Raw genomic sequence first — 25,077 nt, 5'->3', positions numbered from 1 at the left:
GTTCTCTGTAAGCAATGCAGACCTTGAGCTCCTAACATGCCCGCCATTTAACTTCTTTCCCCAAAGAGAGTTAGCTGATCTCTTCAGAAGCGCCAGGCCATGAGCACAGAGAGTCACAGAAGGACCAACTGTCTTCACTAATCCTCGGGAGAAGATGCATCAGATATGCAGAAGTCCACATTAGTATTTATCCATGGTCTTTGTTCTGATTCCTCATTTCCCCTTTCTCAAGTGGTTAGAATGACAGACAACGACACTGTTTTATGGATGTCCCTGTCCACAGTCCTTACGCTCCATAAAGCAAACACAGAAAACACAGACTGCTCAGGCCTTCTCCCCCTGTGAAGCGTGTCCACCATGACCTAGGATTGTCAGGTAGACTGTACAGGAGTTATCACTATCCTAGCCCACAACTCCCTAGTAATCGCTCTCAATCTGGTGTCTCTGCTGTCAATGATATCACTGCGTCACCCACAAAACTGTGAACAGAACACCTAGAAAGTGTAAAATCTCCTAAGAGAATTATGCTATGTTAATGTCTAGTTAGAGTGAAAATATTCTCTTGTGTATATAACAATCAATGCTGCATGCTTAATTACTGCTTACAGCGTGGGAAACTGAAGAGGCCCCACTTCCTCACCAATAAGATACTGTTCAAACTACGCTACAATCGCTATCATAGCTTCATCAAATTTCTTATTCTACTTCTGACCCAAGGATATGTCTGTCTATTCTTTCAAAGTCATAAAAGCCATTGTCACAATATACTATGTATAGGTGAGGTCCTTTAGTTTTGCTTATATATTTTATATTTAATAATAATAATAAAAAGTCCTGTCATGGCTGTGACTATACCTGTGCTAGAATCAAAGCCAAAAGTGCTTTGATTCAAAATGCTGCCAGGAACCATCTGCAAGAGCAGCAGTCCCACACCCCCCCCCCAGTTGAGAATTATTAGTCATAAGCTGAGAAAATACTGCCTTACAAATGGAATTGAGTGCCCATGAATGAGTATGGCCACTCAGATACTAAAGTAGCTTACTTTACTGTACCTTATGAACCCAAAATAAGCAACAAGTTTGGCCTTCAATCTAAGACCAATCCTTACTTGCTCTGGGTCATGGAGGTAGTATGTTGGACAAACACTCTCCTCCTTGGGTACAATGACACAAAGAGTTGTTCTGATATGGTAGTCACTGTGTGCCTGGCACCGTCCTAAGCATTTAACCTAGAAGAACTCACTTGGTCATCCTTATACAACTTGAGGCAATTACTGTTATTACACACACTTCCAGAGATAACAGAACTTCAGAGAATTTGAATAACTGCTCAGTGACTAGGTTGATAAATGGCGGAGCTATAATTTAAACCCATGCAGAAGTCTGGCCCTAGGATGTGTGTTCTTATGAGCACAAAGAATGGTTATTATTAATTGCTCTTGCTACTGTCCTGCAGTTAGCGAGAGAAAATGCACCACGGACCGTTTTCAGAGTACAAGTCTAAATTTTATATTCAAGGCAAAGACTGTCTGACTCATCAATGAGTTATATTTAAACAGTGTTTACTTTATACAATAATCATATGTTAATTTGTTTCAGGACTGTTAGGAATGGGGTACAAATGAAAGATCCATCATCGTCTCCATGAACGTACATGGATGCATATGTAATGGCTACACCTATAGGGCATCCAACAATTGTACCATGTGGGGTCCCAGCGTGGGTAGCATCACTAACACTAGACCTGGGGAAGGAATTCATGTTAGTTTAACCAAGTGGAGAAAGCAAAGAAAGTGGTACGTGTTAATCATCTCTGAAGATGCTGGGTCTTGTAATATATATATATATATATATATATATATATATATATATATATATATATATATGTTTATGCACGTTGATGCATTTCGTTATTAGAATCACTCACTAGATTTGTATTATTCTCAGTTTGAAGATAAGGTCCCACAATGAAATACTACTATACACTGACTGAAAAGGCCAGAACCCAAAATATGGATAGAATCCACCGCAGGCAGGCAGAGATGTGGAACATAGCAATCTTGTTCATTGCTGGTGGGATCCACAGCTAACTTTGGAAGACAGTTAAACACATCCCAAGCGCACTGTCCAACACATGTTCCTTGTTATCTAGTCAAATGAAATGAAATCTAAGTTGACGCTAAAACCTACACACGGCTGTTTATTCACACTTGCTAAAACCTGGAAGCAAGTGAAATGATCTTCAACAAGTGAGCGGATGGGTAACCAGGTTTATATGCAGACAATGGGATGCTAGTCAGCCCTAGATAGACATGAACTAGCAAGCCATGCAAAGACAGGGAAGAAACTTAATTGCTTATGACTGAGTTGAAGGGCAAATTAGTGTGAAAAATTACGTAATGTATGGTTCCAACAAGACAATCTAAGTAAAACAGATCAGTGTACATGGCTGGGGAGGGAGGGATAAATGAGCAGAGCACAAAGGACTTGAGGGTAGTCAAGTTATTCTTCATGGACTTATAATGACAGAGGCCCCCCATTATACATCTGTCCACGCTCGCGCAATACACATCACTGAGACTGGACCCCAGTGGATAGAGTACTGTGGATGATAATGATGTCTTAATGTAAGACCATCAGTGGAACTAAGGTCCTCTTCGGGTGAAAATGCTGATGATACGGTTGCTGGGATACCGTGCATGGGGAATCTCTACTTTATGCTCCATTTCCCCATCAACTGAAAACCTCTCTGAAAAATGAATGGCATCTTTCCAAAAACAATCTCCAAAAGCACCTCACTCTTTTAAAGAAGAAAGGAAGGAGGGAGGGAAAAAGGGAAGGACAGAAAGGTTCCATTAAGTCAGAATTCATCAAGTCAAAAACATTCTATAAAACCTGACTTTAGCTATCACCAAACACCTTAGTTTCTCAAGGCTGTCAAGATCTCTCAATTTTCCTTCAGCATGTAGATAAGCTAGAATATTTTTATCTAGAATTTTTCTGAATTCTGATATATTTTTATACTGTAAGGAATTCGAATGGCTCATTAGTTTTGCAGTTGAGAAGGCAAAAATAAATAAATAAAATAAGCAACCTACTTTATCCAGGCAGTGGTGGCACACACCTTTGATCCTAGCACTCCTGAGACAGAGGCAGGCAGATCTCTGTGCGTTCAAGGCCAGCCTGGTCTACAAAGTGAGTTTCAGAATAGCCAGAGCTGTTACACAGAGAAACCCTGTCTGAAAAAAAAAACAGAAATAAAAAAAACCTACTTTTACTCTGCTTTCATTATCAGGGCAATTGTTCGGTGCTTGGGAAAATCCTCTCAGATGAGCATTTTCCCTGGAGAGAACGGGTCTCTGTGTTAAGTTGAAAGAGCAACAACCCCCTGTATCTGAGAACTGGAAGAGTTTTGAGTCTGTTCTCAGAAGCACCAGAGTCAGGGGTTTAAACTGTGAACCTAGGAAGAAAAATATCAGTGAGAAACTCCCTTTAAAAGGCAGTCATTCTGGAAACATGCTGCTAGAATCAGAATTAGGAGAGAATTGGATGCCAGAGAAGGTAAGTTGAGAATGAGGAAGAGGGACAAAGAGAGAAGATGGAGCATGCTCTATAATGGACCTGCTTGTGGTGGGAAGACAAATAACCTAGGAACACTCATTTAATAAATGTTGCGTGGATTCTCATCTGGGCATGAATTCCCTCTTGCTATACCACCATCATCACTGATCGCTGACTTAAGTCATCTTCAGTAACATATGTGAAGGTGGGATGGGGATAAAGATTGGACCTCGGAAAGAGAAGCAAGCAGGTACACCATCAGGAGCAGGTGGGAGACAGCAGAGCCCAGTCAGAAGATGCCAGGCGAGAGAGGATCATGCCTGGAGGAGGTGGCAACAGAATCCAAGCAGCATATATGACTGGAGGGGTCTACACTGGGGTCTCCCTTCTCTGTCACCTCCTGCAAGAGGCCTAGCTGATTAATAGAGCAATGCATGCCAACATTCATGTCTCATTGGCTTTTTAAACAGCGCTTGTCACTGCTCACTTCCTTTATGGCTTTCTCATCATACAGTCTAGTAGTTCTCAAGTGACAACGATTTTGCCTCCTGGGATCCATCTCACAAATTCTGGTGACATTTTGGATATCCTAACTGAGGGTGTTCTATTCAAAATAGGGTGGGAAACGTCAGAGATTCTGCTTCCTAGTGTGCCCACGTGCCCTCCTCCAGAGCAAGAATTGGCTACCCCCAAACATCAGTAGTTCAAACTGAGAAATACAACAGAAGAAAATGCACAGAGGAAAGAGAGACGAACTCGTGTTGTGTGTATCTGCAACACTTCTAGTAGGACACAGCCCTAGTAGGGCTCAGGAAGGAAATCAAAATGTTAGCCCTTAAGTCTCCCCCCTCCTTTTTTTTTCAGCTCGAAATAAGAATCAGCGTATGCTTCCAGCTATGTGTCAGTCTTCAAGTTTGCATTAGAGAAATGGAAAAGATGGAAAGGTCTCCCTCCTCCGCATCCTGACCAGGTGATCTGCCCTCATATGATTTCCCACTATTTAATCTACACACCTGTGAGGATGGGATTAGGACTAACAGAAATGTTGCATCAGCATAACAACCATTTGATTGCGGTCCTCTCCTCTTTTAGCTGAAATGATTACCATGTGCTTAGAGTCTGAATAATGAGCTCCACTGAGGCTGCAAACCCAAAGGTCCCAAACTGTTGTAACCGATGCTCTACCTTTTCCCACAGGTACCCGGCCACTTTTCCAGGAATGCTGTTTCTGTTTTGTGCTCTGGACTGTTTTAAATGACCTTAGCAGCAATATAGCACAACTCAGCACATCTTTTCAGGATCCCAGAAAACCATCATTCATAGTTCAGAATTTAAAGAAAAAACAAGACCCAAAGTAAGGATCTGGAAGGGAAAAGGCAAATTCAATGACAGAACACAGTTATTATCACATGTCCCCAGGCATTCTCCTACTTATAATGTTAATATCTTTATTTTCATATACACACTTACTTGGGAAAGCCACATGATACCTAAGAAAAAATGCTTTTAGGTTAACCACTAACAGATTCAACCATGGCAAGCCTGATGCTCTCCCAGAACATCACTTGTCCATATAACCAGCCAAGACCAAGACTTTACCCAATGCCCATTTGTGTTACCTGGTTTTCTTGTTGGTCCCACAGGCATAACTGTAGAACCTGCGCCAGTTCCTGTCGCTGCTGCTGCAAGCACTTGTCCAGCTGCCGTCTCCTGTCTTGCAGAAGTTCTAGGAGGCTGTCGATCTTCAAACAGCTGCTTTGAGCTCCCTGAACCAGCTCAGCATTCACATCAGATCCGTCACACTTGAATTTTTCTATGAAGTCAGTGAGTTGCTGACTTTTGTTTAAAAGGACTAGCGATCTTTCTAAGAGTTCTAGAAGGTAATCGGAAAGAAAAATAATGTAGCAATGAGCATTTGTGTGGTTGTATTTGCATTCTTCATTTAATTTATATGTATGACATATTAATGATAAGCTACACTGAAAATAATTTAAATGTATAAACGTCTAAAATGCGTTGGGATGTGTATGGTTTTTGAACTCCCATGGGATCAAACACATGTGTCTGTCAAATTGACCACCAGTTGTTACCTCTGTAGTGATTGTATTGTATATAACAGAATGAGGATTTGAACCCTAAGAGCTGAAGAACCACCAAGAAGAAAGAGTGTTGCGGGGTAGGAGTTGGGAGCAGCGCTCTGAAGATCAACACTTCAACATCAGCTAGAGAAGCAGGAAGAGCATGTGCAGCCCCCACGAGCGAGGAGCTCCGCTTGCCTCCCCTTCAGTTACTTGTCTATCTTACACTCCCTCCCAGTGCCTGGATCTGTCCATCCCATGATGCAAATGTCCCCTGGTGCTCAGACTTGCAGAACCCTCTCTTGACAGCATCCTCTCTAGCCCACTCACCCACTCCTCACCTTTACCCACGGAGATCTTTGCACATACACTCTGTGGTATGTGATTTTCCCCCAAACTGAAACAGTTATTCCTGAAGGCAAAAGGAAGGCTCCTAAGACTCGGGAAACTAAAATATTTCTGAAGTCCAGGAAGCTCAGGAAACTTACCAGACCCAAGAGCTCTAAAGTTATAAGACCCACAACCTATGAGCCAGTACAATATGATGACAGGACCCTGGGTTCCCCACAAGGAACTGTTTTAAAAAACATTGTTCCATATCATTGAATTCAAAAGAGAATATTAAGAAGTAATCAGAAAACTGTTTTCTGGGCTGGAGAGGTGGTCTTCCAGAGGACATGAGTCCAATTCCCAGCACCCACATGGCAGCTCACAACTGCCTGTAATTCTGGTTCCAGGGGACTATGGCAAAACACCAATGCACACAAAATAAAAATAAATAAATTAAAAAAAAACTGTTTTCTAGAAAAAGACTAACAAGCCAAAGTTAGCTCAAAAGGAGAGGAAACAGTTGAGGCTGTGATAGTCTTCAGCTATCCAAAGCATTATACTCTGGTGGAACATTCTAGAAGCCAGAAACTCCAACCAGTCACCCTGTTCTGACCTAAGCCACAAGCACAGTGGTCACCCAGGTGAAGTTAAAGAAGTAAAGGGACAGTTGAGGTGGTTTCCTCATAGCTTCCAGTTACATTTTGCTATCATGACATTCACTCCTATACCCCTCAACTGCTCACCAACTAAGAACTTTATTGGAACTGTTAACTCACTTTGTATTCCTTTAAATCTAACAATGATGATGATAGATACAAAGCCCTTGACTAGCAATCAGAAATCTCATCCATTAATATGCACTTCAAATCATTCCATCGTGACCACATCCCACTAATTGGCTGATTAGTATAACTCCCATGTTATAAAAACAAAGCTCTTGAAGGCACCGCTGGGCCTTATTCATTAGGAACCAGCTCTTCTGATCACTGCCCCCTACAATCCTTCAAGTGACACACAGAGGGGCTTAAAAATATCCCAAGATTTCTGCCACCAAAGACAAAGTGTGCTCCCTGGGTCCCCGCTAACATTCTAGCCATCTTGTCAACCCAAGAGGCCGCTCAGCAGACTTGCAAAGATTACTGAAAAGTAAGGCATGGTTTCGTTGTCAGCTGGATGCCAGGACAGTATAGCCTCAGGCTTCCTTAGAAAGACACGTCAGCTTGCTCCTTTTGTTACGTATCCTGTCACATCTGAAGAAGCCAGCAGAAGCAGAAAGGGGAATATAAATACTGTCTGTCTCCTCTTCCAGCTCCAAAGATTCATGGGAAAGGCCCCACTTCCACAGGGTAAAACTACATGAGTGAAGTTGCTCTGTGATGATCATGTTGGCTGGGGGAGACTCCATTGAGACCACAGGACTGGACTCTCTTCTAGTCTTCTACCAGGAATATTAGGTGATTCAGCGCTGTCCCAGGGGACCCAGCCACATAACTGCGGTCATGTCAAAACAGCCAACAGCCAGCTGACACTTTAGTGCTGAGTCTGCTGTTTCTATCTTGTCGTGACAGGTGTGGCGGACAAATCACCAGAAAAAAAATCCATCCCTGCATTTGGTAGGCCGCCATCAAAATTTACACTGGAGACACTGTTATTAATCACTTTATTTTGGGAAACTTGCAGCAAGCGATAATAATGAAGAACTATTTTATAGAGATTTTGGAGAGCACTATAAAGTATATGTGTGTGTCTTTAGAAACACACTTTATTACTTTACTCCTGTTCTATTTTTCTAGCATGGTCAAACGTTTTTGGGATCAAAGTCAATTTAAAAGTGACAAAGGCTACAGAGAAAGTCTGTCTATAAAACCAATAAAACAAAACAAACTATCGAAACTTGTGACAAATCTATGAACCATTTAACTCAGATCCAGTCCAGAATTTAAAAAAAAAATGTATTACAAAGAGGCAAAGACACCATCCTCACCCATTTATCTTCACAGGTGACACATTCCCTACACCAGTCAGGCTAGGTTCAAGATCCCCAGGTGAGGACCTGGCACATACACTATGTTTTAACAATTCAACTCTTGCTACTCGAAACTCTGAGAGCAGAAAATATTCTGCATGATGTTTTATTGGACTTTTATCCAGAAAAGGACCCTGTTTGTTTTAACCGTAAGGATCAAAGAGAGGCTTCCTTACTCACAGTTGGTGTCTAAAGGCTGGCTTGCATTTATCGACCCTTAGATGGGACATGGACTGAATCCAGCCAGTGAGTGTAGCTTAAGGATCCACGGGACTGCACACCTGGTTGGATGCTGGATGCTGGGGATGGAGGCCTGCACAGGAGAGAGGAAGCCTCTGTTCTCAGGGATGGAGATCTACAAGACCTACAGCTAAACTTCTCTAGTGTCACTTACAGCCAGAACTCTCTTTGAGAAGGTGGCCAAAAGCAAGCTTTGTTTATCTTTTTTGGAACAAAATAAACAGCAGAAAGATCTCCAAATACTGTCATTCACAAGAACCTATAGCCATTTCTTGCCTTTGGCGTGGCGGTCATGAAGCTGAAGAAGCAACTGTAAGGCCTCGGTGCTCTCAAACTCATGTGGATTCTGCAGAAAAGATTCAGTTTGGTCTATTTTTACAGCAAACTGAAAAAAATAGAGAGAGAGACATGAAAATGATAAAAAGCATTGGGACATTTATTATATTTATGGATTTTTGTCATGCATTAATGGCCTAGATGACTCAATATGATGGGAAGATGTATGTTAGCATGTTCTAATCTAGAATAGTATGCATGAATTTTCATGTACTAAATTTACAAAATGCCATGGCTTCTCCTCCATTTTTATTTCTTTTCTAACTAGAAATACATTATATATGCTAAAAATAAACCACCTTATTTATGTTCAAGTACCTAGTAAGTTTTTCAACCAAAATTATCTTTTCCAGATTCTATCTTCCCTACAGCCATAAATTCAGTAACTATCAATACTCTAAGGTAAGTTCTCAGTGAACAGCCATAAAACTTGCTGGCAAAAATCAGCAAAAGATTGGCTAACCAATAATCCATAAAATCACAAGTAAATTTAACATAGAGAAAATGTACGTAAATGTGTTATTTTTTTCCTCTGTGTGTTTAAACTTAGGCAGAGACTATAGATATTTGCGACTAACAGTCTAATGTCATTAAATAAAACACACTCGGACATACATGTGCATGTGTACACACATGTAGAGGAAGAAGAGATGGGAACTAAAAAGAAATGTACCAATTTTGTTAATTTTATAAGAAGGGATGTGACTGGGGAGGAGGGAGAGGAGGCAAGCTTTAGCTTTGGAATCTTTACCTGATAACCTCATTTGAAGTTGTGTCAATAGTATTTGGTCCTCATTTGTATAAATAAAAATGAGACTGGATAAAGCAGAAATGAAAACTGGACTATTTCTCCACTTCAAAGGAGGGTGTATAACAATAAAATACACCAATGGTGACCAATATGATCAATTTCATTGAAAAAAATTTTTAAAAGTAAATTTGAGATGAAAAGATATTTGAAGTTAGGATAAAAGCCCCAGAAAGATAATCTTAAATATAAATTTTAGGTGGGAGCAAAGCATAGTCAAATATTCTATTACAGTTTCCCCATAGTGACAATCAGTTGATGGGTTTCTGCACCTATGTTTGGTAGGTATTATCATAGTTTATAAACAGCATGGTAAAACATTCACCTTTGATTTAGAATGAAAAATAAAGGCAAAGGATCCATGAGAAAGATAAAGAAGCCTCCCACTGCACTTGACTCCCTGTTTTGCTTTTCTAAAATATCATCTTTGAATTTGGTGATCGCTAATACTTTAGGAAAGCCCTTGGCTAAAAGGGTGTATCATATTTTGATTACAACAACAGCTGCAGCCCTAAGTGGTGTGGAATGGTGAGAGGGGCTGGTGAGCATGTCCCCTTTGAAAAACACAGAAGGCCTCTGCCATCTTATAGGACACACTATTGGACACTGGCCACTGTCACTCAGCTGCACTGTTCCCAAACCCCAGCAGTGTTTGGGAAGCCCCTCACGTGAGAGTTAAGCCTGTGAGTCAGATTCTATCCTATAATAACCACCATCCAGCCCACCATAACTTCTCTTAGAATTCTACAGTCTGGCATGGTTAGTTACAGGGGCTCACACACACACAAGTGTTCACATTGCTCCTTCATCCATGCTCTCATAACTGATTTTTATAGAGAATCTTCAAAAGAGAAAAAAACTATAGGTTATTTGTTGTCTTCCAGGAGAACATTATAGAAAGTTTACACGGTATAGTTTATATCTCTCAGATTCTTAGGCAAATTGTTTCAAGTATAAACCAACGAGGCTCTAAAATTCCTTGATTTATGAACTCTTCCCTTGTGGATTTTTTTCCCATCTAAAACTTACACTTTTCTTTTTTCTGTCGTTTGAACAGAGTAGAAATAGCAGTGGGGGATTTCAACAAGAGTTAAAGTTAATTTCATCATCTTTTTTTTCTCATTGCTGAAACTGCTTTGCCACGGAGAAGCAGCCTGCAGATTCCATAGCACTCTGCTTCCACTTAGTGCGAGGGGTTCAAGGCGTGGGAAGCAGGCTAACAGGCGTATTTAGTCATCTTCCTAGAGCCAATAAAAGCTCACTCAAGTGTACGGATAAGAGCACCTCGTTAATCTGCTTTGGCTTAGTATTTCCTTCTACTCCTTGCAATATCTGGAAGCAATTTCCACATCAGAGAGAAAATTAGCTAGCATTAATACTAAACTACACCGAGAAACAAATATTGAGCCGAATGTAAGGAAGAGATAATCTGCTCTGCTCAGGAGTACTGGGTTTCAAAGGCAGTCCCATTTTTACCCCTCCTACCAGGATAGGATGAATCGGCTAGCGCTGCAATTTGGCTTCTGTGATTATATTTCCGCTGCCTTATTTCTTCTTTCAAGAAAGGAGACCCAAGATGGCCTGTAAAATGGGGTCAACTGTGACACGTGAATCTTGAAAGCTACAGTAAGGATTTGGTTCCTCTTCTGAGTGAGTTCACGGTGCATGAGATTGTCCTTGTCAAGTTTTATGGTCATTACTCCAGATTTAACTCCTAAGAATGCCATGGTTTTCAAAGCTAGAGTTCTATCATAGTGAAGTAGCCTTTGGTCGTTAGCAAGAGCAGGCTATGCTGCTGGACAGGAGTTAAAATGGGAAATTGCCAGGAAGTATTTTACAAAAAATATACATCTTTGGAAAATGTTTGGTCTCATATTTTGAAATCTAAAACCTCCATAAAGAAGAAAATGTAAAATATAAATAAATAGATAAGTAAACTAAAGAAAATTACAGAAGGAATTCAGTGACCATTCATCTACGTCGGAACATAGTCGGAACAAGAATGGAGCTGTGTGAGGAGATCGCTGAGTGCTTGTAAGAAAATTCCAAGAAAACAAGACATGAGTGTTGTAATCTCGGTGTCTTCAGAAAACAGAACTGCTCCTGGACAGTGTCCTCCTGCTACTCCCAGGTAGAGCAGATGCGGGGGGGGGGGGGGTGCTTACTTCAGCTGTCAATCATATGGCTCTATGGAAAACCACATGCAGCTTGTTCTTATGAGGCCTTGGTCCACCTCTTTTTAGGCTCTGGGTAAAGTTGGCTATTGTATGAGGCCTTGGTCCACCTCTTTATAGGCCCTACTGTCTCAGGGTCACACTACTAACTCCAGAAGTAAACACTCTGAAGTGCAGGGTCTTGTTCTTCCTTTACTACAGTTAGATAGGTTTAAACTTTAGAAATTCACCTATATTCCTTAGGATAATTTGCTATGAAATGCTTTGTAATTAATTTCTCAAGTGAGCAGAGGAAATTTTATCCTCTGACTTTTAGCCAATAAAATCCTCCACATCAGCAATGCCTACTAAGTGTGCAATAAGAGTAACCAGATTTCACGACTACATTACTATCTTCTAAAGAGGGAACTAGATCAAAGTGGCATAGAGTTCCACTTAACTATCTATATTTATACGACTGATGGTTTATATTTAAAATATTAATTTTATTTTTTCAAAATATACTAAATGTGTTGCATACATCTTGGTTATTCTGCCATTTTGAACACTCATACAACATGTGCTTAAGAAGTCAAATATTTTTGAGTGTACTAGTTATTTGCATTGATTTGGAGAAGCAAATGGTTTTTGAAACACCAACCTCCAAAGCACTTTCAAAAAATTCCGAAGTCAGTCCAAGGAGCTCCCTTCTTTTCTCAAGCATGGAGACCAGGGTTGCCCATGCTTCACCCAGAGTCTGGGCCATGGCATCATACACCTGACTTTGAGCCTTGTTAGCTTCCGCTGTCCTGTCTGCTTCTTGTAAAAGTTCCCATACACGATCTTCCAAGGCCTAAGTCCAAGAGAACAAAAGGTACAGTCAGTGTGTCGTCCAGCGTGAAAACAAAGCACCCCATTTTAAACACAAAAATACCTGAAACTATATGTGATCCAGGAGTCTAGAAGTTAATTTTGTTTTGTTTTGTTTTTCGAGACAGGGCTTCTCTGTAGCTTTGGCGCCTGTCCTGGAATGAGCTTTGTAGACCAGGTTGGCCTTGAGCTGTCAGAGAACCATCTGTCTCTGTCTTCTGAGTGCTAGGATTAAAGGCATGCCACAACCACCCAGCTAGAAAATAATTTTGTAGTTCATAAACCCAAATCATAATTCCTCTTGCTTCCATGTGAATGTTTCTGCTCTTTTACCTATGAACATGCTCTATAGACTTGTTTCCTGACTTTTAAACTCTTTTGAAAATCTTCCCCAGCAACTCTCTCTAACTGAACAAACTGAACCGCCTCATACCATCTTCACCAGGTCTACTGCTCACCTGACTACCCAGAACAGCTTTGTCAAAGATCACCTTCATTCCCCCTGCTCCACCTCAGCTCCCTTCAATTCCAAGATCCAGTCATTAGCATAGCCCACTTCTTCAAAGCCTCTCCTCTTGGCTTCCACCTCACACCTCACACCTCATGGCTTCCATCCCTTGTTGGTCCTCATAGCTTCCATCTGTTGTTGGTCATCATGGCTTCCTGCCTTGTTGGTCATCATTGTTTCCTCCCTTGTTGGTCCTCATGGCTTCCATCCCTTATTGGTCATCATGGCTTCCTCCCTTGTTGGTCATCATTGTTTCCTCCCTTGTTGGTCCTCATGGCTTCCATCCCTTATTGGTCATCATGGCTTCCTCCCTTGTTGGTTCTCATAGCTTCCTTCCTTGTTGGTCCTCATGACTTCCATCCCTTGTTGGCCATCATGGCTTCCTGCCTTGTTGGTCATCATAGTTTCCTCCCTTGTTGGTCCTCATGGCTTTCATCCCTTGTTGGTCCTTATAGTTTTCTCCCTTGTTAGTCATCATGGTTTCCTCCCTTGTTAGTTGTCATGGCTTCCATCCCTTGTTGGCCATTATGGCTTCCATCCCTTGTTGGCCATTATGGCTTCCATCCCTTGTTAGTCGTCATGGCTTCCATCCCTTGTTGGCCATTATGGCTTCCATCCCTTGTTGGTTGTCATGGCTTCCATCCCTTGTTGGTCCTCATGGCTTCCATCCCTTGTTGGCCATAATGACTTCTAAGCCTTATTGGTTGTCATGGCTTCCTGCCTTGTTGGTCATCATGGCTTTCCCCCGTGTTTTTTGTCATGCTCCTACTCCAGGCTCTTCATCACCCAAGCCTCCTGTGTGGCAATGCCATGTGGATCTTTCTAACTTGAAAGTAGGAATGTGCCACTCAGCAACTTGCAAATCTTTCTGACTGATTTGCAGGCAAAACTCGGTCAGAGCAAATCAGGCCTTGGTACAGAATTTGACTTCCATTCACACCTCTCTCCACTCCTTCTGTAATACTCTTCTCTATAGACAGTAATCCACGAGTCAGCCTGGAATTCTCTCCCTCCTAGTCACACACCTCTCTTTATTTCACCCCCACCCCCGGCTCACTTGTCTACACAGTTTTCCCCATTGGTCAAGACACTGGAGTTGTGGGTCTTACCTGACCCTCAAATTTCTTTCCTGAATGGATTTAGGGCCTTACCCTTTTAAAACCACTTTCAAGTATATAGCAATTATAACTGTTTCTTCTGATTATAAAATTAACATACAAATATTCCTCAATAGTGAATACAGATACTCACTTTTTAAAAACATATACTAGAACATATTTAAGGAATTTTTTTTCAAAAACATGCCTTAATCACTCACTTTTGTTTTTCAATTTTTTATTAACCCTCTATAATAAAATGATTATTGTATGTATAAATATAAATGTATTCTCTATGAGGAACAGTTATTGATGTCGGATGCCTTTCTGTATGCTGTGAAGATGTTTTATTAACATTACTTAATGAAGAAGCTTATTTGGCCAAGAGCCAGGCAAAATAAAACCAAGCAGGAAATCCAAGTAAAGATAAAGGGGGAAAGAAGGTGGAGCCTAGGAGATACCAGCAGTCACTGGAGAAGCAAAATGTAAGGTAGCACCATAGGTATGTGGCAATACATAGATGAACAGAAATGGGTTAATTTAAGATGTAAAAGCTAGTTAGTAATACGCCTGCGCCATCACTCAAACAGTTTATAATTAATACTAAGCCTCAGAGTGGATATCTGGGAACTGGTGGGCAGGGGAGAAGCCTCCAGTTACAGTCTAGAAACCATCTGATACCCACTGTTGACTGTCGGACTCTAATCCAGTTCTTCCTTAACCATGAGAGAATCAACAAGCGAGAGAAATGACTCTAAATTCTTGATGTCTTTGATCGCTGGCCAAGAATGAGCTTACGTGTTACTCCAATGCTTGCAAACTTTTATTCAGTGAGAACCATTGGGATTCTGGCTCCAGTCAGAAGAAAAGGCTCAGCTTGATGAAAGATGGTTAGATGTCGAGTAGACTGAGTTTTCAAATCTGATGATACCTTATCTTTCTAAACTACAGAAGGTGCTAGATGTGATGAAGTTTGAGGAACGGCCCAACTCCTGCTAAACATCAGCTACAAAATTTGTTCCCTGTGTTCTTGCCCACAATTCAAAACAGAATTCATTGTAATTTTAAGTAATATTTTGAGATTTTTTTTTACATTCATGAACATGGTCTTTCTCTGGAATTTTGCTACATGGTATAAATACTTAATACTTGTAATTATCCATCCTTCAATTTTATCTAGCTTATTTTAAACTCTAAAAATGTGCTGCATTCGTTTAATTATTGTGAGTGGACAGATGTGTGGCATGGTGAACTTACGGAAGTCAGAGGACAGCTTTTGGGAGTGAGTCGGTTCTCTCTCTCCACAGGGGGGTCCCAGGAAGTGAACGCGGGTCATCATCTTATTTGAAAATCCTTTCCCTGCCGAGCCTTCTCACTCATCCTGAACTTCTCCCAGCTCTTACTTTCTTGATACTCAGAATAGTTGACTTTCTTAGTAAGCTCAGAACTCACTCTAAGTGCATCTTTTGGCTGTGACGCCCTGTGAGGGAACCACATCACCCCACTGCACACTGGAGACAACCAAGGACTTCTACTTCCTGATTATAACTCCCCTTGCAAGTATATCTTCTTTGTATGGTCATTTTTCCTGAGTCCCTTGGGAATTATATACCCTGGGTGCCCCCTCTGAAGCCTTCTCTGTGGTCTTCCCAGACCCTCATTCCTTCTTCCTTATATGCGATTTACTAGAAAAGCTCTTTCTTAGCTTTGGTGTCACCTGTAAGTCAACAAAAGTGATACAAGGTCGCATGAAATACCACATGGAAAAAGCAGACACTGTCTAAGGTGACAACATTTTCTCGTCCATTTTCAAAGTCTACAGGGAAAAAAACACAAATCCTGTCCTTACTTTGGAAAACAAGTGTCAGGGTCCAGCCCTCATGGGGCCTGCATGTTTCAGGGTAGGGCTTGTGGATTAGAAATGCCCAGCAGACAGACTAGAGATCCAAAAGAAAAAGTCAGAGACACAGACAAAACCGGGAGGGTAAACTGGTGAATACTGAATTTGCCCACATTTATTTTCCATATGCTTATATACCCCAATCCAAAAAGTGGGGGGTGTCTGCTTTAACATGATACAAAGAACAAACAAAGCAATTACCTCTTCAGTACCTGAAGCATCAAGCAGATATTCCCTGAGTTAAGCATTCTGTTGTTTAAGCAGGACATGCAGCAATCATATAGGCCAAGCCTCCTGTAGGCAGCCACTCCCTGGGTCAAACCTCCTGTCATCTCCTTGAAGGAGCAGGAAATATACCTGAACTCTCTGACCATTGGTCAAGGTGGAATGGATCCACCTCTGTGGGCCATTTAATACCCCAAACACCAAGTTACCACAGCCTAGGTCAAGATATCTTGTTAATAGCCACACCTTAAGTCAGACCTCTTGTCAATAACCCTGAAGGAGCAAGAACAGGCCCAAACTCTGTGACCTCCAGCCAAGGTGGAACGGACCCACTTCTGTGGGCTCCCACAAAGAAGCCACAGATACGAAGAATCCATTCTCAAGTTGACGAAGCCTCAGGGTAGTCACTAAATGAAATCCTCAGATTAATCGCCAGCAGCAGCAATATGATTTTTTAGGCTAGTTGTTTCACAGAACAAATGGGGTGTCCGGTTTACAGCGTAAGCAGACTTTGTGTTGACAATGAGCTATGGCACTTTTAAGACGAGCAACTCATGAAAAATGAGTTGCCTCAGGACTCGGTCAAGGCCAGCTTAATTTAAGTTTTCCTTTCCCACTTGGCTGGCCATTAAACTCGGGGAAAGTATCTTGGAATTGGATCAGAGAAAGACATTCTGGCCAACATCATAAAGCTTGTTATTTAAAGAGTTGCTGAAAGGAACTACTTTCCGTTTAGGTTGCAGAAGCATGGAAAACCAAGGCTATTCCGCGTGTCTCCAAACAGGCACTCTATCTCTTTAAGTGTGGCTTCGCAATAGTCAGCTTTAAGTAGAGCATATTTTATGGCCATTGAACCACCTGAGCTGCCATACGGAGCACAGAAAAGATTACAGACTTCCTTTTCAGCGGAGCATTAAATGGTACCCTGAATAGCAATTCACTAAAAGATCAAATACATGTGGTGCATCACGAATATGTAACCTGACAGGGTAGTCTACCTGGAACAGAGACAGGCAGTCTTTTTGTTTATAGAAATCACCTTAGTTTTACCAAGGGAACTGGAAGTAATTAGTTTAGGACCTTTGGAAGCAAAGAATAATGAACATTCTCGGAACTGTAAGTAGTTAAGTTTAATTATTTTTTTGTCAATCTCTGGCATGCAGCATTGGGGATCCACTGGCTTTGCCATCCCTTTTAACTAGAACATTCCCCATGTTTGCTGTTGCTTACTTAAAACTCCATTTGCCTTCCAGTCTAATGTCAATTCTGCCCCCTCCATGAGGCCCTCTTCCCACATCAGCCAATAGTAATTCCTCTTTCTTGTGGCTGCCTTTGTCTCTTCCCACCTTCCTTTCTTGGATGTAGCATCGCACCGTGCACACACTCAGGAGTGAGCGCCTCACGCTTTCTGTAGATTGCTGAGTGAAAATGAGGCCTGCCTTGTTCATTTTGTGCTGCTCCTCTGACAGTATAATCTTTCAACGTCAAGAAGAAGCTGCCTCAAGGGATAAACAGCAAAACCAAGTGAAATCAGTGTTTCGAAATTCATCTTTTAAAGACAGGTCATTTCAATGTTTTTGGTTACCGATTCCTTGGAAAGGAAATCTTTAAAATACAAACGTGGTTGAGGAGATGGTGCATGTGTGTAAGCGTGCTTGCTCTGCGTGCATGAAGACCTGAGTTCTCATCCCCAGCACCTATATACAGACTGTATGTGCCTGTAACTTCAGTAAGGGTGGGGTGAGGCAGGCGGATCTAGAGAGCGTATTGGTCAGCCAGCCTATAGAAGAACCAGCTTCTGATACACTGAAAGACCCTGTCTCATGGCAACAAGGCAGAGAGCAAGAGAAGACATTCAACATGCTGCTCTGGGCCTTACATGTGCACACACGGGAACACACACTCACAACCCTCGTGTGTGTATCATACACCCCCCCCTTCATACATACACAAGAAGATCATTGTGCCCACCAAGTCGATTCAACCTTATATAACAAAAGTCCCACTTGAGCCAAATGTTTAATACAAACCTCAATAAAATATTTAATGTATGTTCCAAATATTTCTACCTAAATATTCTGAATATTTGATGAATCACCCAGGGATTCCAGAATATGTTCACGGCCTATACTACTGATAAGCAAAGCATCTTTTGTCTTAAAAAGGAAATGTCCCTGTAGCCTTTAATTCTCCTATACAGAACACTGGCAATGAGAGAGCAGCTTCTCAGCCCTGAGGATGTCTATCTTTCCTGAAAGCAATGCCGCTTTACAAACTCTTACTACAGAAAGCATTTACCACCTGGCGGTGGTGGTGCACACCTTTAGTCCCAGCACTCAGGAAGCAGAGGCAGGTGGATCTTTGTGAGTTTTGAGGCCAGCCTGGTCTACAGAGAGAGAGTTCCAGGACAGCCAGAATGGTTACACAGAGAAACCCTTTCTGGAAAAAAAAAAATGAGGAAGGAAGGAAGGAAATAAGGAAGGAAGGGAGGAAGGGAGGGAGGGAGGGAAAAAGGAAGGGAGGGAGGGAGGAAGGGAGGGAGGAAGGAAGAAAAGCATTTAGCAGTACATAGGAAAGCAAGGTTACTTATAAGCCATTATGTGTTTTCTTTCCTGTTCTCTTATTTATACCTTGCCTCACAAAAGTAGAATAGCAGAATGAACATTCTGCAGCAGGCAATTATACTTTAACAATCAATACTGATTATAATGAAAATTCAAGTAGCATCAGGACAGTGCTTGGCTATTCCACAGTGCCTGGAGAATCATTTACATAGGAACAATACGAGAAAATGGCCTCATATTGATTAGCAATGATGACTGCCTTCCTCATCACTTAGAATCCAGAGTTCCTTAGACCACATTTCCATAGTACAAATGCAAGTATGGATTTTTGGCCTCCTCAACAATCCAAGAAGCTTGAGAGCTAAGATCTGAAAGCATCGCTTTTATATAATTTAGTTGTTAAAATGATGGTCTCACACATGTACAGTCCCCATCTGGGTCAAATATACCTAAGGACCAGAATACACTATGCTAGGGCAGATGTCCATGCTGGAAATCAAGAATCTCTGTTGCTACCTGCAATGGGCCAAGGCTCTCTTTCCATAGATCAAGTGCCTTATCTAGACAGAATGAGACCTCTGAGTCCAGTGTGTGCAGAAAGTTCTGGGCCATGCACAGAGGAAAATCATGACAAACCTAGGTTGGATTCCCAGCTCCACCGACTTCTAGAGGCTAGAAAGCCCCCTAACTTTTCTGAGATTCAGTTTCCCCACTGACAAAGATTCCACACCACATTGCTCCTTAGTATCTAACCAAAATGAAACAACGTTCAAGAAAGCAGCCTGGGCAATGAGTCTGGCTGCTTCATCTGTACTCAGTCTTCATGACTCCCTGGTAGCTAAAGGTAAAGACTTCAGGGTACTGTCCGGGAATGTGCTATGTTTGCTTAAGGGTCAAGGTTTCAGTGTTTCCTGATGGCAGCCGCAAAAGCATTAACTGCTGGAGATTAAAGAAGCAAGCGTGTGGTGTGATCCAGGGAGGTGAAGCAGAGCCCAACATTCACGGGGGATCCTTCCTGCGTGCTGGCAAAGGCCAAGAAGGCTACTGCAGGGAAGGTTTGAGTTTGAGGGCTTTCTTTAAGTATTCAGATTACTATCCCTACACTTTGGAAAATAATCCAGCGTGGGTACAAATTGAACTGCAAGGACAGGGCATGTCCAGCCTGCCACAGAAGGGTATTAAAGAGAAGTATGCTCTTCTCCCTTCCACTATCAAATTACTGAAACACAAGGACCCTCAAAGAATGAAAAGTTCCCCAGAAGGCTCATGCTCTGGGAAGGAAAAGCAAAGGAAGAGATTGCAGAGTTCAGGAGACACTAGAGGCTGGACAGTATGATAGGGAGAACCAACCCTATCCAGGCTGCTTAGTCATGTGTACTCCGCCTCTCTATTCAAATCTGAATCTATGTCAGTGCCCAGAAGACAGCGATGGGGGTCATTGTCCCCTTAATGTTCCTCTTCTCAACATGGCCACACTGAATATACCATCTTTCTCTGATTTTCGCTATTACAATTTTTTTTTTAATTTTGATATTGGGAACTGTGGCTAAGTCTAGATTGTTGGGGCTGCCAGGGTGACCAGGTTTTTCCCTTAAAGAGTCGGGTGACAAGGAAGGCGCAAAGTTCACAAGGGTGAACTGTAACGGGACTGTTTGTTCCTCGACTCAAAGGCAAACACGAGCACTTTGCTGATAACCCAAAGGAATGAGAGCGGAATGTGTGACTCATATGGGGCTGGACAGGAAACACACGAGCAGGTAAGCATAGCGGGGCCTCTGGCCATCACCCCTGGACAGCTTCACCAAGCCTCAGTTTTTACAGGTAGGAAGCAGGCGTGAAGACTGCCTTCCTCATAGTGCTGTTAAAATGGGATTCTGCGTTACAGGCTGCACGAGACGGCCAAGCACAGCTCAGCCAAAGCAGTGCTATCACTGGGAAGAACAGTGACAAAAGTATATTAAAACGGAGTAAACGCCGTGGAAATAACAGACTTTCTTTTTACAGGAATTGTATTTTTTTCCTTCACCCTTTCTGCCCGTTCGGCCTTCATGTGTAAGCCGTACTGACATGGAGGGCATGCGCGTTGTGTGCAGACAACTGTCTGACTTCAAAATCCTTTTCGGGTCAAAGAGAAATAACATACCATCTCTTAGTTCTGGTCAGAAAAGCCTAGCACGCGTGAGCTCGGGGTATCAAGCCACGCCCTCTTTGTAAGGCTGCCCCTCATTGGATTGGCACAGGACTCAAAGGTCTGACTCTGATTTTGGTCTCACCTTCAGTCTGAGAGTGGTGTCGCTCTGACCAGGCCGCTGGGAGAGCCCTGAGTGCCAAGCCCAGGGTGGAAGCCTCCAGTAGCACTCACCTGAAAGCCTGGGGGTAATTCAGAATGTGCGGCCACACTTTCGTTACAGGCCTTCCTGTGCCAGAGTCAAGTCAGTAAAATATCAAATTGTTCTGTTGTCAGCAGGAAATGTCAGCCACAAAGCAGTGACAAACAGACAAGACCCTGGGAAATTCTAACACTGCCCGACTGGAACAGTCCATTTGGATTTAAAAGCAAATGGGGACTTTTTTTTTTTTTGCATCATTTTTCAAACCAGAACTGCTAAAAGAACTACAAACAATTCAATTATAATGACAGCGCGGCAACTTTTATCTTTCAAAGCTTAGACCTTGTATAATTAAATGTAAATAAAATCAGGTATTTTTCCTCTCCATTTGCTGCACTGTAATTGTTATTCAAAATCATTTCTTTTGAGCAGTAAAAGCCGGTATTTTAGAAACATTTCAAATGAACCCCAAACCTCTCTGCCATTACTTTTCATAAATGCATTTTCTTAATTTTTTTTCTGCCCTGGCATTTGCATATAAATGACTCTCCCAGGCCCGCTCTGTGAATTGAAGTAAATAATGTAATTAGGAATCATCTACAGGTGTAGCGCCGAGATTCTTAATGGTGTTTCTGTTGTCTGAGGGAGCTTTCCCTACCCTTGGGTTTGTTTAGGCTTTCCTACCTTGCCTCCGATTCTATGCTCTTTTGTGGGACTGGAAACAACAGACTCTTGGAGACTTATCAGGGACGCCATTGTGTGTTATTCTGGGTAACTTGAACCCTTCAGGCTTGATCGAAAACAAAAACAATCAAGAGAATGACACATTCTCTGAGACGTGATGAAAGCTAGAACATCAGGAAGTTTTTGTAGCAAGCGGAAGAGTAAATAAACATAAGTAATAAGCTACTCTCTGTTCTCGGGAAGAAACACAGCAAAACACAAAACGGAAGCAGCCACTTCGGACCTGAGTGTGGCCTCCTTCCCTCCCGGGAACTTTTCTCTTTTATCCACTTACCCTGACAACCCCATTGTTTCAAAGCTGTCCTTAAAATGCCACCAAGCTCCCTGAAACCATTCCAGCTAAATTCACTTCTTTTCTCCCCCAAACTCGCCTATGTTGCCTTCGCTATCAGCATCCTTCATCTGGGGAGTTAATTAATCATCTAGAGCCTTGATGTTGTGATTGCAGTTCCTTAATTGCTCCATGGGCCTAACAGGGTCATTTTGTCCTCTATGCATTATACATTACAAACTCCTAGCAGCCCAGAGTGTCTGTTACATTTCTTTTATGTCCTCGGCAATGACAAGCACAGAGCAGGCAGACAGAACGGACTCTGGCCTGCTAGAATGCGGCCATTCTGTTGCTACAGCAACTTGGTTCCTCTACATCATACGAAGACCCATAGCTGTGACATTGATATTACTGAGTGGTCCTATCGAATCAGGAGAGGAGAAAGTCATGTCGCTGTTACACATTGCCTCAGTGAGTGGGTTCTCATAATCAAGGCAACGACTGAAGGGCTTGCGTCTGAGCCCTGTGTGGCACACAGGCAACCATAACAGGCTGGGCTTCCAGGACAGGTGCTTCTTAACCCGGAAAACTGGACTAATAACTCATCTGGAGCATGCATTAGTTTAATCTAAGCAGGGTTAAAATACTGATAGTGTAAGGGACTAGAGAGGTAGCTCAGACAGTAAGAGCATTGACTGCATTGCCAGGAGATCTGCGTTCAATCTCCAGCACCTAATGATGGCTCAATCATCTGTAACTTGTAACTGCAGTCCCAAAGGATATGACATCCTCTTCTGTCATCTGTGGGCACCAGGTACACATGTGAGACACATACATATATGCAGGCAAGACACTCTACATCATATAAAAATTGATGAACTAATAATTTTAAAATGCTGATGCGGCTATAGGTATAACTCAGTGTTTTGTTTGCTGAAGCAGGTATGAGGACCATAGCTTGGATCCCCAGAACTCCCCTAAAGTCAGCTATACATAGTTTCCTGTCTGTAATTCCAGCCTCTGAAAGTGGAGTCGGAGCATCCCTAGAGCAAGCTGGCAAGCTAGCAAGAGCTGTATCAGCGAGCTCTAGGTTTGCCTGAGAGTCTGCCTCATTGGAAAAGGTAGAAGAGCAATTGATGGTTCTGCTCATCCGCGGTCTCCATATGCATCTGTACCACACATATGTGCCCCACACATACAAAGATACATACACATACATGCACACTATATACACACATACACCACATAACACATGAAACTAGAAGAAAATGAGTAAAGTAGTGATAGAAGTATTCAACACTTATTGTATGTAACCTTTGTCTTAGATGCTTTAAATCCTTCAGCTCCTAGAATCCTCACATCTACCTTCTGAAAACTTACAGGCATGGAAACTGAGGCAGTGCGGGACTAGGAACTTCCCAAAGGTGGTATTGCAATACAACAACCCTGATCCGTGTCTGGGCAGGAAAATCTAACAGGCTCCCTCACTAAGGTGCTGTCTCTTATAGACTTAACCTCGGGCGGCGATTTTAAAGATGAACAAATCATGCATTAAAAATTATAAATACATTTCATCTTTGAATTTAATTTTAACGTATGAAAGGCAGTTGACACAGAACAATCAATAAATGCTCACTGAGTTAACTTCATCCATAAGTCATGATGCAGATTCAAAGTTCATACAACTGACTTAGATAAAGGGTCACCAGATAATAACTTAGTATCAGCTCTACCCAGAGGAAAACTTGCCGTATTCTGAGAAGTATATACATTCATAAATATTCAAGTAACTCTAAATGTGAGAGCCAAGGGTACCAACTGCAGAAAACCTTTCTTTAACCAGCGTCTTACCCCACATGGGATAAGGAAGGGGCAACCTTCAGGCGCACAGGGTGGCGTGGGTGCAAACACTGTGTAAGCCAGGCTTGCCTCTTCTTACACAGCCACGGCTTACACGAACCCAGCATCTGGGTGAGATGCACTGCATACAAGTATGTGCTGAGAAGCTCCAGCAGAGCACTGTGGGAAAAGGCGGGCAAAGAGCGGGGCAGAGCTCAGCCAAGACTTCACAAGGGAGGCCGCTTTGGCATTCTGAAATGAGGGTATCAATAATTCACTTGGAAATCCATCCTCCAGCTCAGTTAGAAGAATAATGATACAAATCAGAAACACTAATAGTATTAATAATTAATCAGTCCCACCATGTGTTTTAGGAACTAGAATGTTCCATACATTAATAATTGATTCTTCCAACCCCGGGACTAGGGAGTTCAAGAGGAGCAGGTCTGTGAACTCCATTCCAGCCGTCTCTAGTGTATTTTTTTTACCTGGATTTGATTGTTTTGTATGTCTCTTTTGCCCAGCTATAGAGTGGATATGTGCTCATTCAGTCCTTCACTCATTTCTTTAACATATAATGCAAACACAAGCTAGGACTCAGAGACGGAGCTGCGTTCACAGTCCCACGACCAAGGCAACATGAAACAAGTCTGGCTCTCAAGAAACAGATACTGGAGCGGACTGTAGGGTGATGACCAGCTATAAAAGGCACTTGGAGGAGAACACGGTCGATAGCAGAAGAAAGGAATATTCTAGAGAGTTCCAGGAGAGCAATCATTTTCTGACTGCCAAATCTAACACTAGGCACCTCCGATGTGCTACTGTTTTTAATGTTAGTTCATATTTTTATCTAGGAATTTCCTTTCCCTCACACTCGGATGCTTTGTCTAGGATTTCCCATAGTCTCATCTCTTGTCTTTCCTAAATTTATTGTTAAAGAGCATGAACTGCTTTGGCTGACCTTCTCAAACCAAACCCCTGCTCTCCCTATCTCACCCCCCCCAACATCTCCCACCCCACTTTCAGGTCATATGTGTCTACTAGCCTTCCCGTCCCCCTCCTCGATACCTCTCTTCCCTTCTCATGGGCTCATCCACACATAACTAAGCTGGGCCAAGGGAGATAGCTCCACTGATAAAGTGCTTGCTGCATAAGCATGAGGTTCTGGGTTTGATCCCCAGAACCGATATAAAACAGC

The 25,077-nt window shown here is 42.2% G+C and overlaps 1 protein-coding gene across 3 annotated transcripts in view; it reads right to left on the bottom strand.

Annotated features, from left to right (window-relative positions):
• Ccdc141 (coiled-coil domain containing 141) overlaps nt 1-25,077 on the bottom strand; it is a 141,885-nt gene that overhangs the window by 99,155 nt on the left and 17,653 nt on the right. For all 3 annotated transcript variants that reach the window (XM_075984793.1, XM_075984791.1, XM_075984792.1), the window contains exons 3-5: nt 12,193-12,384; nt 8,511-8,619; nt 5,180-5,433 (exon numbers count right to left, since the gene is read on the bottom strand). In XM_075984793.1, coding sequence (XP_075840908.1) covers nt 5,180-5,433; nt 8,511-8,619; nt 12,193-12,384 — 555 coding nt within the window. The remainder of the gene's footprint in view (nt 1-5,179; nt 5,434-8,510; nt 8,620-12,192; nt 12,385-25,077) is intronic.

This window comes from Microtus pennsylvanicus, chromosome 9 (assembly GCF_037038515.1).
Source record: "Microtus pennsylvanicus isolate mMicPen1 chromosome 9, mMicPen1.hap1, whole genome shotgun sequence".
NCBI classification, from domain to species: Eukaryota; Metazoa; Chordata; class Mammalia; order Rodentia; family Cricetidae; genus Microtus; species Microtus pennsylvanicus.
Note: the sequence above shows the minus strand (reverse complement) of the source record. Positions and strands in the feature narration are given on the sequence as shown.